This window comes from Lutzomyia longipalpis, chromosome 2 (genome assembly GCF_024334085.1).
Source record: "Lutzomyia longipalpis isolate SR_M1_2022 chromosome 2, ASM2433408v1".
Taxonomy (NCBI): domain Eukaryota; kingdom Metazoa; phylum Arthropoda; class Insecta; order Diptera; family Psychodidae; genus Lutzomyia; species Lutzomyia longipalpis.
Genome location: NC_074708.1, coordinates 9,223,907 through 9,251,841, shown reverse-complemented (window position 1 = coordinate 9,251,841; position 27,935 = coordinate 9,223,907). Strand labels below are relative to the sequence as shown.

The 27,935-nt window shown below is 34.0% G+C and overlaps 2 protein-coding genes across 4 annotated transcripts in view; one reads left to right on the top strand and one right to left on the bottom strand.

Moving 5' to 3' along the window:
- Positions 1-27,935, top strand: part of LOC129788971 (dual specificity calcium/calmodulin-dependent 3',5'-cyclic nucleotide phosphodiesterase 1-like) — a 155,009-nt gene that overhangs the window by 4,990 nt on the left and 122,084 nt on the right. For 2 of the 3 annotated variants that reach the window (XM_055825517.1, XM_055825515.1), the window contains exons 2-5: positions 13,643-13,827; positions 14,110-14,358; positions 14,640-14,710; positions 15,220-15,289. In XM_055825517.1, coding sequence (XP_055681492.1) covers positions 14,265-14,358; positions 14,640-14,710; positions 15,220-15,289 — 235 coding nt within the window. In that variant the 5' untranslated portion in view covers positions 13,643-13,827; positions 14,110-14,264. Of the gene's footprint in view, positions 1-13,642; positions 13,828-14,109; positions 14,359-14,639; positions 14,711-15,219; positions 15,290-25,488; positions 25,857-26,203; positions 26,312-27,935 lie in introns of those variants that run through there. The other variant, XM_055825522.1, reaches the window with a different exon arrangement.
- LOC129789131 (larval cuticle protein A3A-like) lies at positions 1,286-5,150 on the bottom strand. Its single transcript, XM_055825780.1, has 4 exons — positions 5,049-5,150; positions 3,898-3,981; positions 3,004-3,169; positions 1,286-1,845 (listed from the first exon to the last, which is right to left on the bottom strand). The coding sequence occupies exons 1-4, from the start codon at positions 5,055-5,057 to the stop codon at positions 1,472-1,474; spliced, it is 633 nt and encodes a 210-aa protein (XP_055681755.1). The 5' UTR covers positions 5,058-5,150; the 3' UTR covers positions 1,286-1,471.

Here is a 27,935-nt window from a genome sequence, read left to right as displayed (position 1 = left end):
AATCTATAAATGCAGAAAATGCTGAGAAAAAAGAACCTTAAAAAAGCTCTTCAAAATTCTTGCATTGTTGGAGAAAATAATGACGATTAACTACGATCCTTTAGACGTCCTTATTCAGAGCCATGAGCGAGCTAATAAGCATAAGAAGTTGTCGCATTTTATCGATTTTGTTCCTTTCGAAATTATTCGGGGGGACAGATTTAATGTGCTTGTGGAAGATGAGAAAAGGGAAAGTCGTTGAAAAGTTTAACTTGAAACTTGAGATGCTCTTCCTGAAAATCGATTCTCTCAAGAAGAAAAAAAATATGCTAGAGAATACAAGCGAAAAAGAAATATGTTAATCAACATAGATTAAACTGATTTTCATATTCAAAAAATCATTCTTCACCCCACAAAATGGATAATGAACTTTGTCAGATCAAACATTCCTTCAAGTTCTCCTTCAATATGCGTCAAGATGATTCATGCCCCTCAATATGGGGAATCAATAAAAAATTCAGTAAGATGATATTCTCAATGGAAATTTCATTAGATCTACTTTTCTGCAAAATTTCAAGTGCTCCCGCTTCCTGCCTATCTTTTGATATAAGAAACTGCCAAAGACGTGTCAGATATTAATGACTGATAAATTCATGAGAGATAAACCCATTTTTCTCGAGAATCTGGAGGCTTTTACCCACCCACACTAGCACTTGTTGAAGATGAAAATTTACGAAGAGACAGAGAGTCTCGAGTATGCTAATGCAAATGACACGTGCACTTGAGACGTTTGCCATTCTGACACAAATAAATGAGGAACTATTGAGAAAATATTCTTATTTTTTCTGAGAAATTCATTTTTTAAATTATTTTGCATTTGAAATTTAATTTTATGAACAATGTGAAAATAAATTAGCGAATATTGAAAGGAGTTTATTCATTTAGTGGCATTCATAGCATTATTAGAAAATTCTTTTAAAATGAATTATAAGCATGAAAATATTTAAAACTATCATAGAATTTTCTGGGATAAATTAATTTTTAAGTTCATAACTCTCAAAATACATAAAATCCTTTATTTTTTAATATTATGAATGATAGAAGAACGAAAAAAAGTCACGAATCCACCTGTAAAGTGGAAATGTTCGCCAACATAACAAAACAAATACACCCCTAAATAAATATACGAACATCACGTATATTAAACTATTCCAAAACACGAATGAAAGAAAAGGAAAAAAATCTCTTGATGTTGCTTCTGTTGGAAAGGAGGTTTTTATCAGACAAATCCACCGGAAGGCACGAGAAAATTGAAACACTTTATTTGCAATATGTTTTATGTACAAAGTAAGAGGTCGCACATGTATATCAGTAGCTTGTCAAACAAATTCAGAAGCTGCGGAAAGATTTGTACAAGAATAAGTGTGTGGTGGTTCGTGAGGAAGGAATCCAGCCAGAGTGCGATGAGTCTCTCTTGCGGCGGAAAAGTAGTTTAACGATGAAGGTAGGCCGATGAGTAGATGGGGGCGTGCGAGTAAAGAGCAGGTGCGTGATGAGCCACAACAGGTGCTGCTACATGATGTGCTAAAAGGCTCGGTGCATGATGGACTACTGCAGCAGGTTGGGAGTAGTAGGCAGGAGCGGTGTGAGCTACAATTGCAGGTGCATGATGGGCATAGGCAACGGGTGCATGAGCCACAGCTAGGGGAGCATGAGCCACAGCAACGGGTGCGTGGGCTACAGCAACAGGAGCATGGGCAACGGCAACGGGTGCGTGAGCAACGGCAACAGCAGGTGCCACAGCTTTCACAACATGCTCCCCAGCGGTTTTAGTTACAACTGCATTGAAACCATTCACAGGATCAGCTGAAAATCAATGGAAAAGCATGAAAAAGGAACATTGAGACTCCACAAAAAGTTTTAATTGCAACACAAGCATATTTCATTGGATTTATGCTCTAAAATGCAATATTTCGCTTCAATATGGTGTAGTGTACGAGTATGTTTTCTCAAATTATGTATACCCAAACCCTCTATCATGATTTTTTTGCCTATGCCATTCATCCCTTCTAGTGCAAATGTCAACACTTGTTAAAAGCGAAAATGCATTAAAACAAACACGAGCAAAGGCTTAAAATTGAGAGCACTTTTAGTTCCAATTGCTTCCTCCACAGCCCATATAGTCAATAGTGGTCGCCACAGTAAAACCCATTTCTATGCAACTATGGGCACTCTTTGGGGGACATTTATCCACTTTGTGAAGTGTTGTTCGAAGGCATTTAGAGGTTTTTTTTCTCTAAGGGTTTTTAGTGCACAAAATTCGATTAACAACTTATTTGTATTTACGAGCTTTGTCAGTAAATACCTGGCGTCTCCATCTACGCTGACACAAAGGTACCTAAGCTTTCAGGTGGAGACGCCTGGTGTTGCCAAATTCATTTAAAAATTAAAAATAAATTCTAAAATTTAAAATTTAAAATTTTAATTTAATTAAAAAATATTGCATGGGTACAAGCAAAGTACAAGCATGTTTATGTTCAAAAAGTCGAGCAATTCATTGACATAATCAATGCTTTAATACGTAATTAAAATGAATATTTAGTAAAATCTACATCAAAATAATTAATGACTAAAAATTAAATGGATATTATAGTGATAAATACGTAAAAGACAGGAAATTATCAAACATTAATTTCATGCTGCCGTCAATCTCGCAATTATTGTAATTACTCCTGTGGTATAGACATTGCATGACTCTATATACTAAATAGGCGCGCACGTGCATGTAAATTTAATGAAACAAAGCGAATAAATTCTTCTTCAAGAAGAAATAAAAAAATATATGTACTTATATAGCATGGGGGGTGAACTTTGAGAGGGCTGCGAGGGCGATAAGATATGGAAACTTTATAACTTTTCCCGAGCACTTGAGACAATTTCGCCGGTGAAATTTTCATCTTCACCCCAGCTTCAATGAGCTTTTCTTACCCCATTAGCACCCTCCCGCCCTTTTGTGACACTCACCCGTATAATCCACAGTTCTGCGAGTACCGTCTGGCTCAATAAGTGAATATTGTCCCTGGACTACGTCTCCGTCGCGTGTCTCATGTTGATTTTTGTTGTCACCCGTAATGGCATCTTTCACATCATAAGAGAAGGAATATTGCGGATGAGCATCGTATTCCTCCGTTGTGCAGGTGAGAAAAAAATTCATAAAGTACCTCCACTCTATAAGATGATTCATTCACAATGGGATGAGTCTTTAGTAGTGGAAACACTTCTTATAAGCATCTTAGAAGTATAATCGTTCACAGTAAGGCTTCAACTGAAGAACTTTGTCTTAAAAAGCTTTCCAGAAGTATTTTCATTAAGAAATTCTATAACAAAAATTATGAACACAATATTCTGTTTTTATGAGCATAATCATTAACATAATGATGATAAAATGCATTGTAAAAAAATTGGATAAAGACCAAAGTAAAAAGAGTTTAATGGATTCATCTAAAATCTTGAGGTTTCTTTGAGATTTTGATAAAATTTTAATGGAGTATAAAACATTGAAAAATAATTTAAGATTATGCTAAATGTGGTTTAAAACTTCTTATAAACAAGAAAAAAACCTAAATTTTCTATTTAAAAGTCAAAGAAAATAAATGGAAATAATCTCTGAAATATTTCCACTGAAAAGAATTCTGCAAAATTTTTTTTTCTCTTTCAACCTACTCTACTTTACCCTACTATTAAATTAATTAATGGATTCTTTTTCACTTTCCCACAAGATTTTTTTTTAATTAGCAAAAACTTCCTAAAAAAACTAACTCAATGGTTGGTCAAAGTTCACCAAAGTTTACGTAACTTCTCAAGAAGCTTTTTGTAGTGCGCAAAGTTTCCTCTAAAAGATTTTTTTTACAAACTTACCTTCAAGACGGCAGCAGGAGCTGCAACACCAATCGCCACTGCATTCACCGTGGCTGCAATGGCCAGGAGGAAGAGACAACAAGCCTAAAATTTTTGGCCAAAAACCACAACGAGCATAAAAGTGGTGGAAGATGGAAAAGCGAAGGGAAAAATTAATTTTAATTTTATGCAAAGGATTTCTTGTAAATGTTTTGCAAGTGAATAATGCTTGGAAATATTTTGCAATTTAGAGGCATTCATCATCCACGTTAGGGGCTTTTTCATTTGGCTCATTTTGGGGGCAATTGTAAGGTAGGCGCATATAAACTTATGTACATAATATAGACACCCAAAAATAGACCAATTTCGTAAAACCTCCATCCTTAGAATGAATGGTAGAAAAAAAAGTATGAGAAGGAAATTGGTAAATGGATTACATTTTCAAGTCGACGTTCATGGAAAATGTTGGGCTGTTTTAGGAGTCAAGCTGAGTACTTTACCACCGCAATTTCCACGCTCAATTTTAATAGAAACAAGTCTTGGGTGGAAAATATGTTGAAAATTGGATCGTTGGTGGATTTCAATTTGTGCCAATTGTTTAGCCTCCCGTATTCACTGTTTTCTGGCACAAACGCAATTCTCGCCTCACTGGCGTGGGACCATTAAAAAACGTTTACGCGAATTAAGTGGATTTTAATTGCATTAATGAAAGTCTATCAGATTTTTCGACAGGGGATGAACATCAAAATGCTTCTTCCTCGCGCACTGATATTTCCATTTTTATATGGAAACATCAGATTCCCATGGCGGAGGTAAATAAACAACCTCTTTTTTCCTCCCATTCTCCATTCATTCAAAATGAGAAAAACACGCACTGGCACATCTTCTGATTATTTTGATTTTCCACCCACACCCTACCCCGCGCAATGCGAATGTTTTTGGCACAATTGCGCTGCTTCTCTCTCTTAAAATTCTCTCATTTTCTTCCAATTTGCTTTCAACTAATTCACATTTTCACACGCGGACCTCTACATTAATTCCTTATGATCTTTTTTTCCAAACTCATTTTCCAATATGAGATTTTCCATGTGGCGCACTTTTATTTTCTTTTATTTGGCCGTAAGCGTGAAGCGCATGATGGGAAAATTTGAAGAAGAAAAAATAAAAGGTACCTTGAGCATATTTTCTCTTTGTATACGATGGGATAAAAGTTGGGGCACAGAATGTGGATGGTGAGACGCAGTTCAGCGGACGCGCACTGCACTGATCGAGAGTTGCACTGATTTTGATGGAATTGACACAGATTGAGGCACCTTTTATAGCCAACCACGCCAAGATTCGACATCTCCAGCTTGCTCTTGGAGACCACACCTTTGCCACCGCACGACCGTTGATCTTGCAAGCTGGACAGATTAAAGGTTCGGGGTGAGATAGTCGCTGCATATTGCGCAACATTGTCTCGCCGACTCTTTAGGGTCAAAATAATGCACCAAAGAAATTATTTGTAAAATCAATTTTGATTTGTTGGTTCTCTTTCGTTATAGTTTCTCTCAAACTTACGCTGTCGCACTATTTTTAAAACTCATTAATTTATCTGTTGAAATGTAAAAGGAACTTTGGAAAAGTCACACTAAAAGGGTATTGAGCTTCGGTCTAATTCTTCTTACATTCAATTTTAAAATTCTAAAAATTTTAAAAACTCTTCTCAAACACTTAATTCAATGGTTTCAATGAAAATCCTTATCCGAGGACTTTTTAATGAAATTTTCCGGGATGATTTCATGCGAACCAGAGACAAAAATTCTTTAATTAGCCTCAAATCAAAATGAATTTTCATAAAAAGAATTCTGTAAATTTTCACATGTTTGACGTTCAAAAATACCGACATTTTACGACTTTTTTAATTTTATCCGCTGCATTGATTAATGTTTGATGTTAATTAAAATTCATATTTTGTGGCAAAAGAACAATATTTAGGTCAACAACAACACACAAAAAATGTCAAACCCATTGAATTTGCAGAATTTCGCTTCAATTGCAATCCATTCAATCTATCGCAATATCAAAATTACATATTTTATGCATAAATTTAAATAAAATGTAGATCAATGTGTGAAATCATGTAATATGTTATGGCTCATAATTGAAATGGTGGAGATGGAGAAAAAAGAACTTAATGACAGTATAATTGAGCGTCAATTTGTGATGATCTCTTGGTAAATAAAAAAATATATATACCACACAACGATTGAATTAATCTCGGGTAGCGCACGAAGATGTTGGGTGGAAAATGAGTTGAGGAAAGTTACTAAATGGGAAAATTTGTCCCTCATGCATTCGATGGGGTGGGGATGACGAAAGTGTTTGATCATTACAACATTTCGCCGCGGGGAAACTCTTAAAGCTTCGTAATGAAAAGTTAGTTCTACGGGCGTTTGCTAAATAATTTTCATCACACATGGGGTGCTTTTGGATATTACTGGAGCTTTGCAGCAAGCTTTACACTGAGAATTTCATTTTCTTATATACTAGTGAAAATTGTTTGTATATAACATTTTATATTATGTACAATATTAGTTCACAAAAGAAAGGATGCATTTTATATGTGCAGCATCATTCACAAGAGATATATTTTAAGGTGAATAAAGTTCAGCATCTCTACATTGATTTCTTTTCAACTGATGCAATCTTGAAAAATATTTGCTATATGTATTTCCTGGAAAGTAGCACTCATCCTCCATTTAAATGAATCTGCCAATGTGGGAGCTTTTTCTTACAAATTGACAACACAGAGAGCTTTTTCCCACATGCAAGAAACCAAGAGTGGGGGCTGCAGTTGGAGGAAAGAGAAAAAATTTAAAATTCACCAACTCGTATTGCACGTTATAGAGACTAATTTATTGCATGAGGAATTTTAATTGCAAACCCAACTATGGCTTTTTCTCCACTTAAGGTTTCAATGAAGTTAACGTGTGCAGTATGTTTGTATGGTTTTTTTTTCCTTGAGACAAATTGTTTGTCATGCGAGGGAAGATCTCGTTGAGGCTGCAGCTTTGACTGACTGAGGCTGGCAATTGAAAATGCAGAAAAACTTCGTGCCAACGAGAAAAAGAAAAACACTCCAAGTCGATGTACTTGACTGACTTTGAGTGTTACGTGAGTAAAACTGTGCATGAAGAATATCGGGTCAGGGGGGCGCAGAAGATGCAGTTGAAGCAACAACAAAAAATGTACTAAAAGGTACATTACACATATATAAAACTTCCTTTGGGCAATGTGAAAAGCTCGTCGGTTTGTGCTGCAGATGGAAGCGCATGAATGGAGCATCTCAATCGAAATGGATGCAAGACTCGGGCAAATTGCGAGTAAATATTTAACGCAATCGACGTAAATGTACATAAAATGAATTGCTCCAATTCCATCAAGCAAGCAGCAACATAATTTATAATTTGTTGACTTGCCTACGACCACAGTGGTGGATGTTTTCTCCAACATCTCTCGTAAAGTCGCAATACAAACGAAAAGACACAATGAAATGGCAAATGGCGAGACAAGTTTGCTTTCCGTTGGGATAATTTATTGAAATTTATGCAAAAGTAAACATAATTTAGGAATGGATTTAGTGCCATTTTTTTCTATATTAGATCTGTCGCTGTTTACATAATAATTTGTGCATATGGTGTGTGAATATTATTTAATAGCTCTTGCCGTGTCATATGCACTTCAGTCAATGAGAGTAATTGCTATAATTGGCACCTTAATCAGGCACGTTTTTTTTCTCTTTTATAGTTGTTATTCTTGCACTCATCAATGACTTTGCATTTATTAACTATACACAGACATAATATAAGTATTTTAAATATATGCTGATTAATTTTATTCAAATTATTCCTTGTAAAATTATTACTTCACGGATTTTCAAAAAAAAAGTTTTTTCACATTAACTTTTTTCTTTATTTTTTTTTATTTTTTTTTAAATTTTTTTATTCAATGAAACTCTGACTTATAGTAAAACCATCAAGTTCTAATCGTCTTATATTTGTTAAAATTTAACTAAAAATTAAGCTCAATATTTTATCAAATAGCGATCATTTTTTCTTTACAATCGATACCTACCAATAATATTAAATTAATTCACACAAGTATAGTTTACTCAGACCTAATCTTCACCTTCTTATGCTGAGTACCCCACTCTGAGACCATACATCAAAATCAGGTGATATTTCGCAGTTGGAAATTGGAGAACATGATTGAAAACATGTAATTCATATCCTGCGTCAATATTTTTTGCCCTAGATTGTACCAATTTACTCCAATATGTGTGGACTTGATAAAATTGGCGAATAAATGTCGCTTGAAAAATTTATTTGATTCGTTTAAAAAAAAAGCATTTTACAGCCAAATTCAAAAAGTTGAAAGACATGAAAATTCTCTGATTAATTGATATTAATTCGTATTTCTATGTTCCTATATGTACAAACATTTTTATGAGAGTATACGATAAATATTATGCAATCTGGACCACTTTAGAAAATAATATAAAAATAATATTCTGTGAAAAGAGGGTTTGTGCATTAGCGTAGGAATTGACTATTATCGCTGGCTTATTTGACAATATCTGTGACTAATTGCAAAAACACGTTTCACGTCTAAATTATGCATATTAAACACAAATTTTAGTGCACAATTTCCACCAATTGAGTGCAAATAATATTCCTAAATCAACTTTGTTGTATACATATTTTGTGAATTGATTAATTCATTATTTTGCAAAGTTCAGCCATTATTCAACGAGAAACTTCTCACACTGAATAATATTCCAGAATGTTGATGCTTTCTCGCGCTGAATTTTGGCTACATCACACTATTTTGCAGCATTAACACTTTCAGCACCTCTTCGTGCGATGGCATCAAGTGTGGCTCATATAAGTCCGTGATTATGCAAGCAATACATAAACGGATTGTATGCGAGTTTATACCTGCAAATTGAGGGCATTTATAATTGAATTATATAGTAGGTACTGGAACTATTCGTCACCAAAGGTGTGTGATTTTCAATTAAAAGTGAAAATTAGTTTTTTTAGAATTAGTCAGAAAATAAAAAAGTTGAATTTTCATTGAATTTTTGTGAGAGAAACTCAAAGTTATTTTAGTCATTTCTTGTTAGAAAAGTCACAAAACATTGCTCAAAAGCCATCAAAATGTGGTCAAACTACCAGAGTTCTCTTAACCTAAAGGGTGATGAGGTTGAGAATTGAATGTAAAAGTAAATGTGCAATGACAGTCAAGAGGTTTTCGTAGCTCATTGACTCCATGTTTTAGACGACATTCACATACAATATTTGAGATGTATTTCCAAGAACTATTGAGAGTACGTTGTACCTCGTAAATGTGAATGAAATTGAATCTAAACGAAGTGATTTATCTAAGTCCTCGATGGATATCACATTTCATTGGTCAAAAGAATTTTCGATATTCGCCTCGATGAAAGGTACTTTGTCTCTCATTTCATTTTCTTCGCCGCACACAAACTTCTGACTCTCTATTGACAACCCTGATCGACACATTAATCATCTTTGGTGATTATGAATGGCTACTTATGCGAGATATATGTATTTTTCTCCACTCAGATTACTATCTCACTCTGGTACATAATAAAGCTCTCAATTACATAAATGATTCAGCAACACTTGAGGCGACGTATGCGTGCACACACTTGAGTGTCAAACTTTAGAATCATTCTTCAACGAGGGAATTGAGTACACTGCCCGGATTTAATTTGAATAGTTCTATTGAAAAATGTTTTAACAAGAATTTAGTCATTGAAGAGAGAGAGAAAAAAATTACAATTCCTGCGACACAGAAAACTTTTATTCTCGCCTCGAGAAAAGTCATTTGGAAGGCATTTTGTTGCATTTTGTATGAATGTTCTTGAAAATTCCATTTAGCGAGAGAAAAGTTTTCTATATTAACTGGGGAGCCTACTAAAGTGTAGGCTATTTTATAGAGAATTGCATAAGAGGAAATCTTATTTTTAAGTAAGATCATTTTGTTGAAAATAAAAGGAAATATGAGGGGAAAGAGATTGCATTTCTTTATGGTCACTTTCGTGAAATCTTCTTATTTTAATCTCATTTGTCCGTCTGTTGAAGTTCTATATAGAAACTGAAGAAACATAAAATATTTCAAAAGCAAAGTCATAAAGCAAGAAAATCAAGGAAGTAAAAATAAGGGACTTGAAACATTTAGAGAGGTCAAGATATTGCAAATAAATCCGCATACACATAAAAATCACTTAAAATCAAGCTCAAGTCCAAATTGACGTGAAAATTCGAAGTGAAACATGACATGAATTTACTCCAATATAAGCTAGATTAAATATGACATTTTCATCATTCTACATATCATTCCATCCACTTCCAACCAAAAAATGCTCGCGAAAAAAGATCCTTTTTGTCATATTGAGATGTTACGACAATTTTTCTTCTTCCCCTAAAAATATTCTCATTCTCGGTACTTTATAAACATTAATTTTACTTGATTACTCGTATATTTTCCATATGGCGTGAGATAAGAACACATCACGGTTATGTCTTGAAAAGTAAAACGTTAAAATACAATGAAGAGCTTTGGGTATTTCTCAAGCATAGACAATACCTAGAATAAAATATACTTTAGCGAGTAAAAGATTGATTTGAATTGTAATGTGGAAGCTCCATTTTGTCTCCTCAGGCAGGAAAATTTACCAGAAAAACAATTTAATTCCAGCTGATTAATTTATGCCTTATAATTAAAATTTTCTTAATTGGAACATTCCAAGTAGACATTCACATCTAATTAAATTTTAGTCAACTGTGACCCAAAGAAGCATCACCAAAAGAAAATTCTAATCTCCATTTAATGTAAAGTATATAGAGTAAACGTGTATTTGAAAAGTTGAGCTTTCCAAAGCTCACTGAGAGACTAATTTAATAGTTTTATAAGACACCCCTATATGATGTCTATATGATATTAAAAATTAATTTTCAACAGAAATTTCCTAGTTGTGACATATTGGATTAGATAATAATTAATCTGGAAAATACATATAGGGGCATTTAGCAAACTCATAAGTTTTCATTGCAAATTAAGATGTCATATTTGACGTCAATCGCTCACCAGGTGATTTACCTTTAATCACCATGCGCTGCCAAGTCTCTCATTTTTCTTTCTCTTGGCAATGTCACTCCAACGTCTTGCAATTACTGTAATTGTTCCACGGTGGTGATCAATGGTATTTTGTGCATGCAGATTGATTTTTGGGTGGCTCTTTCGCACGAGTTTCGTATGACACATTCAGCATCAAGTGCCGCAAAGTAAGTCTGTAATTTATCACAATCCCACCTCCTTGATAATATACTACTTTTTATATCATGTACAGTACATACATATATGTATGAATGTATATATGCTAACCAACGTCAGGTCTTTGAAAACTGGAGCACTAAATTACAAGGCGAGACGGCACTTGATTTTTTTTACCCACTGGGCATAGCTTTTGCCTCAACCTTGGCAACGTGAGAAGAAGGGGTTAAGCCCCACTGACACAAACAGGTCCCTCGCGGTGGTTGTGAGGTCATAAAATTAAGATGAGACGCTGATTTATACTGAGAGAAATAAATTTAATGAAAATTTAGGATGAATCTCTTACCGCACACGCACCCACTTTCTCACCTCAAGGCAGGGCCGGATGTTTTCTGCGGGGCTAAGTGGGACTGGGAATTGCTCTCATTAGTGACAATGAACGGTAAGCCATGGATGGGGTTTGGAGGAGCCACCAAACAACCCCCAAACGAGTGGGAGATGTTGGGAAAAATTAAAATACGGATAATTATGTGAAGGTGCGGAAGAAAGTCTTGCGGCTAATTAAAAACTTTTTGTGTTAAGCTGGTGGGTAAACTTAAACTTGCAGAGAATCTTTGAGAAGAGCTTTGTATTTCCCATTAACTCACCTTTAAGGTGCACTCTCTGCTTTATTTTCCTTTGCATACTAATGGCAGGTGGATGCAGATGGGAGGTTTTTCCGTAATCGCGTGATAACAGACTGTTTTAATTTTCATTTTAAATCTAATTTCGAATCAAAGTGGAGGCGTCGGGTAGAATAAATCAAATCTGTTTTGATTTATTCTCAAACGTTAAAAAGGATGTACTTCAGACAGATAAAACCAGACGTATTAATCTTGATTTAATTTGATTTTCAATACAGTTATTTTACAAATGTTTTAAATAACCAGGCGTCTCCACCTATCTTAAAGTTACTTTAATATTAAAGTGGAGACGCCAGGTTAAAAAAAATCCATTTATATTTCAATTAAATCCTCAATTTGAAGCTCATAAGTTCTTTAACGAATTTAACAAAAAGCTTAAACTCTTTCCGATTTTCTGTCCAAAGCCATAATTATGTTTGGTGTACTTCAAGTGCTACTTGCAAATGCTCTACAAATGGTCAATAAATTTAATTATTATCATAAAATACAAGTTATGGTATTGCTTTCATTATCTCTTGAAATTCAAATTGAATTTTACATCAAACTGAGGGAGAAAGATCAATAATTTTCATGATGAAAACTGTGTTAAAGCTTGGTGACAAAATATCAAAATTGCATGACCTTTGATGTGATGCAATTTACATAACAAGCCGCAGCACAAAAAAATCGTTGATAGGATATTCTGATAATTTGCTTTTTCCCCCGAAAGTTTAATTAAAAAATAAATAAACTGATGAATTATACGTGAATATATTTGAAATTGAACTATTTATGATTGATTAATAAATGAACTTAAAGTTAATTTGGATGGTTTAATTGAGATTTAAATGTGTCATCCATCAATAGTTGGTATTCCACATTAAGAGAAATGATTTGTTGGGCAAATATCGTAACTTATTGAGCCAATTTGTAAGAAAACCTGAAGCATGAAGAAAGTGATTATCATTGTGATAATTTAGGCTAACAATAAAATATTTTCAATATATTTTTCAAGGCATTTAAGAATTTTTATCCTTCTAAAATAATTAAAATTTTATTTAAACCTGAAACGAAAATTTAACAATATCACCAATAAATCAAATTTGAACGTAAATCACTGACCATATGAGGTATCGAGTACAATCTGAATGGCTTATCGTCAGTCTTTCGATTGCAATTGATTGCATTTTCGGTGAATTAATTATGTACCTCCAAAATTAAATTGCGGTTTTATTAAAAAGCACGCATAAATATGATTTGGGCCTAATTTTGTGACATTTGCATTATTTAACAGTTTAATTCAATTGGCTGTTATTTATTCGTACGACACGGGAAACAAATTATTACAATTATCTGTGATTTATGTATGCAATTAGTTGGTAATTCACAGGTATATAAAAGACTAAATAATTGACATTAATAAACTTTATACCGAGTCCGATCTTTCGGTCCACAATGCAGTGACCTCAGGGACCAATCAGTGATGAATTGTCTGCAGATATTTATTACCTCTCTGTGAGAATTATTTATTTATATAACGATATTTTGAATTCTTTTTTAAATTATTTCATTTTCACGAAGAGGGGGAAAATTTAATTTATATTCTTACTTTTTACGAATTTCTGATCAATTTAGGGGCTCTCTTTTTGCCTTAGGACTACTTCACCTACATTTATATGTATACATTCAGTCTATAAAGTTATCTCTATATAATGAAGTACTTCATCATCGATAAAAAACTTTCTTTTCCATATTTTCAGGTGTTGCCCAAAATTCAGAGATGTCACACCACAATGCGATGATGATGAATCTGGAAATTGAGCAAGTATAGAGGGAAAACAGAGTGAAAAAAATCAACCCTCTTTACTTGGGGGCGGGCAGTTGTATGTCGACGAGGAAGCTCGAAAAAAGCTCCGTAAAATTATTTCGAGAGACGTGGGAAAAGGTTTTATTTCACCCTTGTGCTATATACAATTTACACATATTACCTAATTTATTCTGGTTCTTGCCCTCACAACTTTGTCATATTTGCAAAAATTAATACAATAACCCCCTTTTCTGTTCTATGGCTTTGCTACCTCTTTTTTGAGCGATTGCCCCCCAGTTAATTTATTTTTATGCGAGAAATCATCTAATTTACGTAGCAATAACTAAATAGTAAAGGTATTTTTAATAAGATTTCTTTTTTATTAATCCTACAAAATATTTTGTTAATGCGCTTAAATAGCTGGAAAGGAAGTTTTTCAGTAGTTAAAATTTCTTGCTGAAATCCCCGTTGGGATAGCAAATATTGCGGTTTGGTACGTTTTAATAAGAACAAATAGAGAGTGGTGGAGGCGCCGCAACTTGCATAACACGATAGAAATTTAATTTTGGCTCCAAATGGGCACTGCGGTGTGCCTTCCGGCAGGACCGGATCTGACACAGCAATGTGAGCAATGCATGAACTGCCTGCCGAAACCCTTTGGAAAGAAAGGTAAGTGACCTAGCTCGCGCTAAAACCTCATTCAACTTCTCCTGCGTGTGCTTAAATTACAGTTTTGTTTATATTCCGAAAATTATATACATATATTGCTAAATTGAGCGCTATTAATATGTTAATTAACACGTTGATTTTAATTAACGAGCTGAACATTTTATACATTCTTTGCAATTTGCGCTCGGTTCAGTTCGAAGTAAAAAAAATATATTGTATTGAACATGATTTTCCCTCCGATATCAGCTTACAAAGAAAACATTTTCTCCTCTCATTTCCAGGTGGCAGCAAGCAACGTTTCAGGGGAGCTTTTCTCTCAACAGGAAACAGTTCGTACGTGCTTTTCTCAACCGTAAGTTCCATGCTTGCAAATATTAGCTTTTAGGGGAATCTAGGGTGGAATTTATCAATATTTTCTTCATATGAATTAAATATAAATTTTCTCACAAAATGACTGAAATGATAATTGAATAAAATTCACATTTTAAAAGGAATCATGCAAAGAATTTATTTTATGAATAATATAAAGAATTTTTTTGGCGTCGAGACTAAAAATCATTCAATCGGCAAATTAAATTTTTGTTAGACATTTAAAGTGAGACACAGTGGAATTCAAAATGAAAATGGAAAACTAAATAATGAATGTGGAAAAAGTATCATATATCAATTTTAAAGAAAGATTCAATTTATACATTTTCCATTAAATCAACACCGCCCAAAACTACTAAAAATATCATATTTCCCTTCCAAAGTTTTCCATTACGGCGCCAATTTATGCTTTCGCTGGCTCATGGAGCATCATTCATTAACACTTTCCTGTCACAGGGATGTCAATTAATTCGGACTTTTGTCTCGTTCCAGGTTAAATCATCACCCAGCACTAGTGAGCACCACATTATTACTGTGGCCGAGTCGGAGGCACATTGCAAAGGTAAAGCTCAATCCTGGGGTTGGGGCGCGAGTGATGAAGGGATTGATTTTATCGATTTTGGGGGAGTTTTCATAGCCACCACTATCTCTGTGAGGGATGACTGTGCCATCAATTAGCTAGCACTGTGTATACCCCCCGCACAACTGACAGTGGGGGATGTCCACCTCCCGCTGATGTGAAAATCTCTCCCTCAATCACCCACCCGTGCAAAAATATATTTCAGCCATTCAATGAAGTCATTTTCTCCGCCCTAACTTTGCATTGTGCGAGAAACTTTCGTGATTTTGCAAATCTTCTTTTAAAACACATTTTTATTGCTCTTTAGTTTTTACGCTCTAGCTCGAAAATTACATCTAAAAGGGTGCTTTAGTATATAAAATTCTTTTCTGAATGAATAATTCAAGAACTTCATGAACATCGACTATGCAATAATTTTATAATGACAAAGTCTTTTCTTGTGCTGATTTCGACGAGAAATGCCACCAGAATTGAATTTTTGGTTCTAATTAATTAAGAGTTCTTGTTTTATTTTTATTCTTTTAACTATAAAAAGTCTCTTGATGGAATGACGCTATAGCAATATTGATGGTGGTCAGCAATATTGTGGTCGTTATAGGGAGCATCACTGTATTCATAAAAATTTGATAGATTAAAAAAAATCAAAAAAACATTAAATTGTAATTATATATCAAACACATACACCATAAGTATTGCACAAAGGTAAAATTAATATAAGCGACCTTAAACCCTAAAACACCATACATATTCCATTTTCTCATTAATTCACATGACATAAACTTCATAAATTGCAACGCATTGGTTAAGTATGTCAACGTTGTATCGATCCACTCTGAAAATCCAAAACGCACGGTCGTTGCGTAATATTTGTAAAAGATTAATTGCATTTCGCGGTCTCATCGTGAGCGTGCAAAACCCCAAAAATTTCACACCTTCCATGCCATTCAATCTTTCATGTCAATTTGTTAATTATGTCCATTAAAATGGTCTTTATGCTGATAAAAATGCACACAAGGTTACAATTTCATGCTGTTCAGTTTCTTTATGCCAACTTGAAAAAAAATTGATTTCTTAACAAATTATTTCTTTTAACCCGTTCTGACTGATTTTTTTCACTTTTAAAATTATCCAGATCGCCTTGCTACTTATCTAAATTCAAAAGGAAGGTCCTCGAATATTTCACAGAAGAGCATTAAAAATTAAGAAGATTTTTTATTGAATCTTTGGGAATTTTCCAAAGCATCTTGCATTTATGAGCAACCTTTCGGTGTTGAAAGGGGTTAATGCTTTATCAACTAAAATTTAATTTAATAGACATTCATTCACTTACGTTCTCCGTCTCAGCCGTGCGCGGTAGAACATAAAGGGGTGTCACGTTGGAGTGTTTATTGTATCTTCTGGCGGTCGATTCGCGACGAAGAGCACAAGGATGTTATGGTGTCACTTGACACGTAGCCCAGGAAAGGTTCATTAGTGGATCACGATGTCATGGAGGTTACCGAAGAACACTCAACAGCACTTGAGTTATTCCCACACAGCAAGTGTTTGCACCCAAAAGCTTCGCGAATACACCAAATTACATATAAACTTAACACTGACATTCTTCTCATCCTTACTTCAACTTCCACGAAAGCACAAACGCTTTGTGGGGTACAATGGGGGGTAACTTCTACTAGATGTAACCTTGATGGTGTTCTCTCGCATGGAGAATAATAGTTTACGATGACACCATTAAAAGTGAGCAGATTACTGTTAAAGCCTTGATTGACACTGGATAATATTCTGCAACCATCCGCACCATATATTCATGGGAAAAATGCAATCTCTCGCATTAAGGGATGAAAAGAAAATTGTTCATAAACTACGCAACAAAAAGCTCTTCACTTAATTCATTGTAAATATTGAATTTACTTAACCTGAAGGCAATTAGTCACATTGTCAGAGGAAAAGCAAAAATTAAAATTCAAGTGTGAAGCTTTCCTCAAAAACTTTTCGCCCATTTGATACATATATGTATAATAAACATAAAATATATAGCAAAAATGCCCGAGCAAAGCTTTTTAGACGATGTGCATTTTTCTTCCAAAATCCTGTGGCTTTTCGTTCATCCCTTTTTCTCTGAGAGATCTTGACAAGACAAAGTATAAAATGCAAGGCCATGTGCTTCCCTATAAACTTCCCCATAAAGCTCCTTATGATGTAATACAATGCATAATGCAATATGTATTCTTACCCACATTCTACAATGTCTTAAAATCAGGAAATGCAAATTAAACTATTGATATCAGCATTGATTTACAGGCGTGACTGTGTATTGTAGGAGTGAAGTTAGACTTTCCTATTGTATATTAATTTGAATGATATTATGTACATAAAGACATGCAGAATAGAATTAGGAGTGACTAGGGTTGTGCAAGTCATTTTTGGAAAAAAAACTTCAAATTTTTTTCTAGTTTTTTTTATTGGAATTTTCTTAATTCTATATTCTTTTAACATAAAATAAAAAAAAGAAAGAAAATTTCATTGATTGATTAGTGGAATTAACGAACGTGTCACTAACGTCTTCACTAAAAAAAACTTCTACCCTCAACTCTAGAATATTTCTTTCAAATTGACTAAAGAAGCCCCTGTCATCCCTAACGTAAGCCCATATTTGATTATTTGGCACTTATTTGGTCTCCATTGTATATACCGCCCATTGAAACATTTGATGAATTTCAGTCGGATTATTCTGGCTAGATTAATAATCTGAAACCAAATGACGAATGGATCGTTTTTTTTTTTTTCAATAGACTAATAAACTATACTTGAAACATAAAGCCCAAAATCCTCAAATATTCCCAACAAATTGAATTCCAGAGATTATTTGCGCTTTAACGTGGTTTATTATTTATTATTTAAAAAATAAATAAATGTAAATTCAAATCGCCTGAAAGCATATTAGTGTACAAAATACATGAAATTGTGAATTATAAAGTGAAGCTCACAAAAGTTTAGAGTAAATGCAACAATATTAAATCACAATGTTAGTTCATAAATTCCTAGTTGAGTTTTAAACTAAATTTCTTTGTAAATTGGGAGCTTTAATTCCAAAAACTTTGACCAAAATCTCAACTATGTTTCTGCCAAAATGATTAATTCTTAAACATAAAATGATATTAGGCAAAAGAAATTCAACGAACTGCAGTGATAAATTAATTCCATTTAAAGTTTGCTTTTAGAGTTTCCGTTTCATTATGTTGAAGTGAAAAGAAATTCAACCAACATGGAGAGCCAAAACCACATTGAAACTACTCTTTGTAGTCTTTAGTATGTAAATTTAAATGAATGCAGCATGGAACTGAAAACAATCTGAAAAGTACCCTGTGTACTAACTAAAGCTCTCCGCGGTAGGTTGGTACACATAAAATGCAAGCGGAAATTATGATTTCTCTTTGTGAAAATATGATTCCATTTTAACCCATGTATTACCGGGAATTTTTAATATCTTTTTTTAATTTTTTCAATAAAAAAATTTCTCATTGAAAAAGTCGATATTTGTGAAGTTTTGGGTGCAATTCAAATATTTTCTTTTTTTTTTTTACCAAAATCTTTGAACTTTTGTGGAAATATTAAGCTTTTATGTGTTACTTATGCACTAAAAATGAACATTTAAATTTCCCTAAAGCGCACAAGCGGGTTAATAGAACAGCAGTCATATAGTATGTCCGGAGAATTAAATTTGATGCTACATGAGGATTTGGTTCCACCTCATGTTACTACATTAATTCAAATGTGACACGTATTACTATGTGTATAGGCAGGTGCAAATTCATTGTCAAGCAGAGAAAAAAGTTCAAATTAAAATAACAAATTTACTGAAAAATTCGCATTGATCGCATATATAACCACATATTAAATTTCAAAAGCTCATGAAAGGTATGAACTTTTGTACTTTTGAATAATTTCGTATTCTGTATGATTGCTTCTTTCATGTAAATAAAATGCAAACCCCGGAGGAAGTAGAAGAAAATCGAGAGATGCATGAGCCGGAAGTTGTGGGATACATTATCTTGCAGAAAAATATATGCACCACGCTAGACGAACAACGGGGGTTATACGGGTTATACATAATTCTCTTTGAGAATTGGAACAAACGAGAGAGAATTCGTTTGTCACTTTTTTCCACACTCCCGGAAGGACTGTGGTAAAAATCGATGTTTTTACACAAGCACTGCTTGTCTACATGAATTTTTTAACATCATCACCATGTAATTCAACTATAATACATTTACTTCTCCACCCAGAGCCTTTTCACAAGTCACGATGGAAATTTAAAAAAATATATACAATGATTACATTGTTGACTTTTATAGTTCTGACTTTGATGCTTCTGCATATATATATATATACAAATTTATTTACAAGTTTAAATATTTACATTATGTTACAATTTCTTTCTTAACTAAGTATTTCCAAAAAAGATTGTTTACACTTCGTTTTCATATTTACAGTTTTTATAATTTACATATGTATACTATTGCTCTCAATTTTACAGTTTTTAGCTTTAAAGGTTTCAAAAATTCCCACCCCACCCCTTGATATTTACAATTTCATTTTAATTTCTAAGGGTAGAATTATATGTTTTCAGTCTGTATGAGTATGTACAATTGGGAATAATTTCATTTATAATCTTATTGTTAATTTTCGGCAGTTTTTCTTTGGCATTTTTAATCAATTCATTGTGGAATTCTTGGACTGTAGTTAAATTACAATTTTCTAACAATAACTTATTGCTAATGTATCGTTTAGTTTCAGTATTAAATTTTTCATTTGTAGCCATTCTTAGGCATTTGTTCTGAATAGTTTCTATTTTTCTCCAATTAGCTTTTGACATAGTACCCCATGTGATACCGCCATATAACAATATTGGTCTTACAAATATTTTGTATATATTTATTTTATTTTTTTGGCTCATTTTATTATCAAATTTAATTAGAGGGAATATCTTATTCATTGCCATTTTAGATTTTTTTATAGTGTTTTGAAAATGTGTGTTAAATTTTAGCTTGTTGTCAAATGTTATTCCCAAATATTTTATACTATTGCTAGGTTTTATTTCAGTGTCATTAATTTTAATTTTTCGTTTTGTTTCATATTTTGTCTTTGTTGTAAAGTTAACTAGAACTGTTTTATCTGTGTTGATTTTGATCTTCCATTTGTTGTAATATTTCGTGACCTTATTTATATATTTTTGCAATCTTTTATAATTTAAGTTAATATCCTCATCATAAGTAAATATGGCGGTATCATCAGCATATATTGATAATTTACAATTATTATCTTTTGGCATATCAGATATATAGAGATTATAAAATACTGGTGACAAAATTGCTCCTTGTGGGCATCCAGCTTTTATGACTTTTTCTTCTGACCTGTATTCCCCGTCTTGAACAATGATTTTTCTGTTTATTAAATAGCTATGAATTAGCTTTACAATGTTGGGATCAAATTTGAATTTAATTAATTTATACAATAGGCCCAAGTGCCACATTTTATCAAATGCTTTCTCGATATCTAGAAAAAGCCCTGTAGTGATGCTTCTGCATAAAATCCTGAAGGATGCGGAAATAATGAGGGAAAAAATGCAAAAACTCATTGTGTTTATTACCGTGAAATTTTGAAGACCACGATAGTCTGAAAACTTCTCAGGATATGCTTAAAAAAAGGAAGTTACATACATAAAATAACGACCTCAGGAATTGTGGGAAAAACTTTTTGTAAAATGAACGGTTGAATGCAAGAAGAAAGAAGTTTTCTTAGCTTTTATATAATGAAAATTTCAAGAAGAGGAAATTATCTTTTAGATGGATACCGAAATAATTTAAAAAAAATTAAAACTATTCAGCTTAATAAAAATTGAAAGCTTTTTGTAAGTTTCTTTGATTTTTTAGGCACTTTTCATCTAATTTTGTGTTTTTTCTTCAATTTAGAATTCTATTTAAGATATATTTTAAAACACTTACCTATTAACTTAGCTACCTATTAACAAAATATATTTATTTTCTTTACAAAGTTTTAATGGTAGTTTTTGTAAAGATATTTCGCAGATTAAAACAATTGCAGAACAATTCTCTTCTCTAAAATTTAATGATTTAGAAAAGAAAATGAACAAACAAATATTATATTCACCCCGTATTCTTGCAAAATTCCATATAAATACACACAGTTAAAGGGAGGATATTTAATTGGCTTCTGTAGCTATTATGAGGAGAAATTTCTCAGCACAATCATTGCAGAGACACCAACTTCTGCAATTACAAAGTAGAATAATTATTTGGTATTTTGAATGCAACATCTATGATCAAGATTGTAAGATAGGGTACAAAGTATTCATAATGTAAACAAAAGTGGAGAGAATAAAAACAATTCCAAGCAATTTAACTTATACATTTTGCATGAATCAAATACCTGGAAAAGCTTGTATAAATTTAATAAGTCTGCAGAGAAGCTTTTAATAAAGTCTTCAAAAAAATTATTCAATTATTTAAAAAAAAAAAAAGATCTGCGGATGAATGAGAAAATATATTGAGAAAAATTAAAAATCAGAGAATTTTCTGCCCTATTTTTTTTCTTTATTGTGTGTTTTTCTTTATTGTGTGCCGTGTTTTTTATCTCGTTTTGCGCAGACGAATGGATTTTCCCCCCGTGCCCCATTTTCCAAAAAAAGCTCTTTCATTATTTCTGAATAAGGCACTTTTCACCCTCTCCAGACATTTTTGAGCATGGCTTTGGCAGAAAAATTCACATTAATGATGATGCCTTTGTTATTAAATTGAACAACAAAGTTTTGGGCGTTATTTTTCTTCCAAGTTAATGAACAAATATTCATTTTTTTCGGCATATTCATCGCATTAGTAGCCACTTTCTTTCATGGAGTCCCCGATATACCCCCCCCCCCCCCCCATCCCATAACGAGCTAAGGAATCTTTTTTTTTTTTCACCCCAAGAAAGGGCGAGAAAAGGTGCACAAAAATTCTTACGGTAAGATTACTCTTTTGGCAAAAATAGAAGAATTAAGTCGGATGATTTTTTCTTCTTTAGACATTCTACGGCGGAGCGATGTGTGAGTGTTTCCTTCCGTGAGGAAATCTTTTGGGTAACGAGGAAAGATTAAGTCCTGTGAAAATACCGCTGGAAGAATAACTATACACATACACGTAGCTATGTGCCTATTAATCCCAACTTTGATGACTATAATTCCAAATATGGTCATTAATTTGTTCCCAATTCGATCAATAATGCCACCCCTTCGGTAGCCCTTCTTTGCTACTTTATTCCACCCCTCTCCAACATATGTAGCATAAATCCCTCATACGCCGTCTTTGTCAAAGTAACGGCGGCATTTAGTAGAGCCACAGTGTCACTAAATAAATGGAAGACCAACCAAGTAGAAAATTAAAAAATTCACTTCAATCTCCTGCAGTTGCGATGCTGTAAAAAGAGGTGAATAGATTAAAATGGGGTGATGAAGAGGATAATAGAAAAAATCTGCTCAAGATCTTGTAAAATAAGGAAAAATCTCAAACTCGCAGTCAGAGCAAAAGTAGCAAAAGTTTTTAATCTTCTTTTATTGCTTCATTTTTTTGGCTTCATATGAGTAATCATTTCATTCATCTCATTTAATTTGGTTCACCCTAATTAGCCAAAAAACTTCGTATATCTTATAAACATTTTATCCTGCATTTTATCGATTAAATCGATCTATAAGCCAGAATCTCCACATAGAATCAATGAATTCTGAAAATTCTTACAGACTAATGGATGTTTTATGGGCATTTTTAGATGGATAAAAAATCCCCATCATCGCATGCACTCTCCTGTAGCGGACGCATTTTATGGAATAGGTTTTATCACCTTCAAGTTTAGCAATATCTGGCAAATACAGCAGAAAGCTCTGCGAGTAATATGATGGTAAAAGGAATAAAAAAAAGAGAAGCAAAGAAAGATAATGCTTCTGGTTGCATCCAGAGAGAAAATAACTCCCATTTGCCTAATGAGTTTCACCACAATGATGGTGGAAATTCCTGACAAGTCTCCATCCATTCGGGGTATCAAACTTTTTATTGGTTTCTCACGCAGAGTGTTGTATGCGGAGTCTATTCTTCAATACCACAAATGTATTTTATGCGCGCGCGGTAGAGGAGTTGTATTTAAGTAGTCAAAAGGGGTTCAGGAATTTCTCTAATGAATACCATAATCGCTTCCGGAGGAATGCTACACAACACCCACCCGCAACGAAAAGATGTGTTTGTCATACACAAAATATTCCATATATTCATGATTAAGGGATGACGAAAATCCCTCCCTTAAAAAATATTTAAATGACCCCCCAAAAAAAGAAAGATAAAATGCTTCACGAAGATGGAAATTCTTGAATTTTCCATTCATTTTTTAATAGTCTCGCACGCATATTGTGTCGTTGATTTATTTCATCGCTATTCCACCCCCGCCACCGCACATTTATTCATGCTAACAACAAATCATTTTGTTTGAAGAAAAATTGAAGAAAATCCAACATAGAAGCTTGCGTCGTGGGGGCGATGGGAGTTGAACATGTGAGTCATATCAGATCAATTTACGGCTTAATAGGAAAATTTTGGGCCTCAATCAGTGGTTGGAGGAAACAACAAATTCGATGGATTTCCCTCTAATCTCTCACCCCCACACAGAAGGGTGTTCAAGCACGACTTTTTTCCAGTTTTAGGTGTTTATTTTTCCACCCCAAAGAAAGATTTAACATGAAAAATTCTTTTTGAGTGGTTTTCTTTTGTATTATTTTAGGATTTTTCACAAGAGATTTTTTTCTTTGAATTTACATTACAGCTTAAGTTTCTAAAAATACAAAAGAGATTTTTAGGATAGTTCGTCGATCAAGTATAAATAATATCTCTACGAGACTAGTACATTGCTCTCACAAATGATTGGTATAGGCTATTTTATTATAACCAAGGGGTGTTTATATGAATTTAAAATTATGCAAATATTCGCAATTTAAAGCGAATATTTCGACATATTCGTGTGAGAATTCAAGAAAATATGAATATTTATTTAATACTACTTCAAGTTAATTAAATTCTTTGATTGTTCTTACTTTTAAATTAGGATTTTCCTGAAATTTTCTATTTTCATTTCAGTCTTCTGGTATTTATTTTCACGATCACTTTTTTCGAATTTCTTTTCCCTTCATGTTTTTCTTTCTCTTGTAAAATCTCTTACACAAAGCCATTGTGTATAGTTGGTGTACACAAAGCACGCAACATAAGATAAATGCTTTGAGGGAAATTCCGTCACATTGAGGAGTGTTCCGTGAATTGACTTTCCCTCAAAATGCGCTACATTGTTTGCAATATTGGCGGTTTTGATGTTTTGCGATTAAATTGGCGAAAGCCAAGGAGGATTGGGGACATTTTGGTGTGGGTGGCATGGTGTCTGTTTTGTGGGGAGGATTGAGTGTCTGTTTTGAGGGAAGGTGGTGGGTGCATGTTTTAAGGGAGGGTGTTGGGTGTCTGTTTTGTGGGGGGGGGGTCTGGTGGGCGTTTATGTCGATATATAGAGTCATTCGCCCTATTAAATGCGTCACACCTTCAAAATGCGCTTCATTAATCATGTCCTCGTCCTGTGGGGACTTTTATTGGTTCCATTGGCCCATGCTGTGTGTGGGGCTAAATTGTTTTTTTTTTGGGTTAGAGAATGGAGTTGAGATTGATACCATTGTATTTGTGGGGGTATACATTCATTCATCGAATGTCCTTTGATGAGGTTTTCGGTGTGGAAATGTTGTACCATTTCCTTTTGGTCATTTGCAGACTCATCTTTTCTACGCCACCCCCTATCCGGTGCGACAAGGGGGATGGTGGTGGCAAATCCAGAGCAATGTCATCACTCGAGGCACTTTCATGGTGTTCTCCGGGAGTATTTATACACACTCCGTGATGGTATGACTGTGTACTGTTTGTATGAACGTTCTTCCTCCCTCATCAACCATGCACAAATTGAGAGCTTTCACTGGAGCAGTATGCCATCGCGTCATCACTTGTGCGCCCTACCCTCGTGGAGCCGACGCTTGACTGCCGACTGAAACGAACAAGTCGGGTGTTGGATTCCATCAGCAGTTCACCCCTAACTGCCATTCCGAGTGGTACACACTTCACACAAAATTCTCCTCGTGAGGCGCTTAATCTCAACAGAAAACCTCCTCCACATACAAGTGGCTTCGCGTGTGGTGTGCCGAAAGCTCGTGGAGCTTTTCCTCCCTTTTGGCTCGAGAGTCCACCCCAGAGGAGTGCTCGTGTAGTGCTCCTCTTACATTTTGGGACACCTAATCCTAATTAGTTGCCATGTCCCCCGAATGAGCTTTCATTGCCAAAGTAATCTCGTCGAATGAAATTGTTCATTAGTCAAATACAAAATTTTTGTGCTCCAGGGAGGATTTGCCGAAAGTCCCGCCAAGGGTGAACCTCACAACGTGAGTGTGTGGCTCCAAAGGCTACCCATTTGAGGCACTCAAGTAAGCAACTAACCCACGTTGATTGCTTCACTCAGTCTCAAACAGTGTGCCGAAGAGTGAAGAAGCTTTTTTTCCCGGTTCTTGTGCTACCTATACCATTTTTCACGACATATATAGCAAATAATTCATAAATCGTGTCCTTCCCACATTACATGCTCCTATATCTAAAAATATTGTGGTGAATACCTATTCTTGGCATAACAAGAGAAGTCAACCCTTTTTTTCTTCATTTATAAATTTTTCTCTTTTTTCCCCCCAAAATAAATATATAAATATTTTTGTGCTCCTCTTTGATGTCCCAAGAATGCTTTTCGATTTATTAAAAAAAGACAAATTCTTCCTTACAGTGTTTTTGTGGTTTTTCATATTAAATTTGTGATCTTGTGCGGTAAAATGCTCTCTTCGAAGCTGTCTTTCAACGTCACGGTGTGAGCTTTTCTACTTTCAATTTCAGGGTAAGTCTCGAATTGAATCTTATTCGTGTCGTCTTCAACCCTCGTGGCTTCTGCTGGTATTTTGGCCTTGTCGATAATAGAAAATTTGTCGTCATGACTACTTTATCATAAACATAGCACAATTTTGTATATAATATTCAGCGTATAAATAAATGATATTTAGGGTGAGAATAAATCCATGCTTTGACACATTTTTTGGGTGACGATGGGGGAGGGTGGGAAGTAAAAGTCAACCGTAAAAGAAGGCAAAAATTCTGGACATAGAAAAATTAAAATAAATTAAAGGTAAAATGATGCTTTTTTTGTAACATTCAAAAACATGGCAGGTATGGCAATGCTTCACGACGTAATTCAATCTTGTTTATAAGAGCTACGACAAGAAATTTTATGCTACATGAACTCATGAATAATTTTAAATAAATAATATTTTCTTCCAAGCTCCTGTAGATGGTTTTATATTGCTCAAAGCAACTTGACGTGCTGTACCTTTAAATTGGTATAAAGGTATATCGTAAAAAACCCATTTAATTGCTTGGAAGCAAATAATATTGATTTTATGCCAACGAAAGGTACCTTATTTTTTTACTCAATTCAAACCACTAATTAACTATGAAAAATATATTTTTTTATTATTATTAAAAATAACTTGCAATCCTTCATGACTATAGTGGGTGGGCTTTTTGTGGTTTCCGAATGAAACTTTCGGAGCTTATTTTGTAAATGAATAATTAGTTTTTTTTGTGATGGTCAGTTTTGTTTTACAATTAAATGAGCTATAAATTTACATTTTCTTCTTTAAATTTTTCTAGATACTTAAGATTTTAATTGGATAAATATTTTTCAATCCCTAATAATTCTTCCTCTTCGTTTATTCCTTTCATCGTTTCAATAGGATAATTATTTTTCCTTCAAAATTCTATCTCTCTCAAGTGTTTATGCTTAATCTCCCTCAATTCATAGGCAAATGGGGGCAAGTTAATTTAATGTCAAAGAACGAATGAGCTGAAGCTTAGTCGAGAGAGAGAGAGAGGCCAGGGATAACTCCACAGGCCATATCCTTTGGCCTCTCCGAATGGCTTTCGTGGAGATCTCACACAAAAATGAGGCGAATTGTGTCTTAGTAATTAGTTTAAGTAAAACGATGGGATGGCATCGTTGTTTTCATCAATAACCATTGGGGCTCCATAAATTGGATTAGGGACCACTTAACGGATTGATTGGGAATAAAATATCCCTACACCCCTGGTTAAATCCTCCGAGAGTCGGCTCACCACCACCGGAGGATCCACATTGATTGATTGCCTGAAAAAAATTCTCACCAGGAAATCTGATAAATTTTCAATAGAACCTTCTGCTTGGGAATTTCGGCACTTCAAACTTGATATTTGTAGACATCCTTTTCGTCCGTTTTTTTCTGCCCACAATACAAAAACCATCCCCTAACAATGGATTCATCCACCATTTTTGACTGAGAATTGAATTGCCGTATCAAATTATTTGTTTGCGGTGGTGCTTCACCGAGCTTTCTGGTACCATCCCCTTTGTGGACTTTTCTTCATTGAATATTTAAATGACTCCACCAAAATGGGAAAAATTGTAACCAAGATAAAAATGTAAATACTTT

Coding starts and splice junctions, on each gene's coding strand:
- LOC129789131 (XM_055825780.1), bottom strand. Junction 3,170..3,897: donor CTCCTGCTGCCGTCTTGAAG/GTAAGTTTGTAA, acceptor CTCACCTGCACA/ACGGAGGAATACGATGCTCA. Junction 1,846..3,003: donor CAGAACTGTGGATTATACGG/GTGAGTGTCACA, acceptor ATTGATTTTCAG/CTGATCCTGTGAATGGTTTC.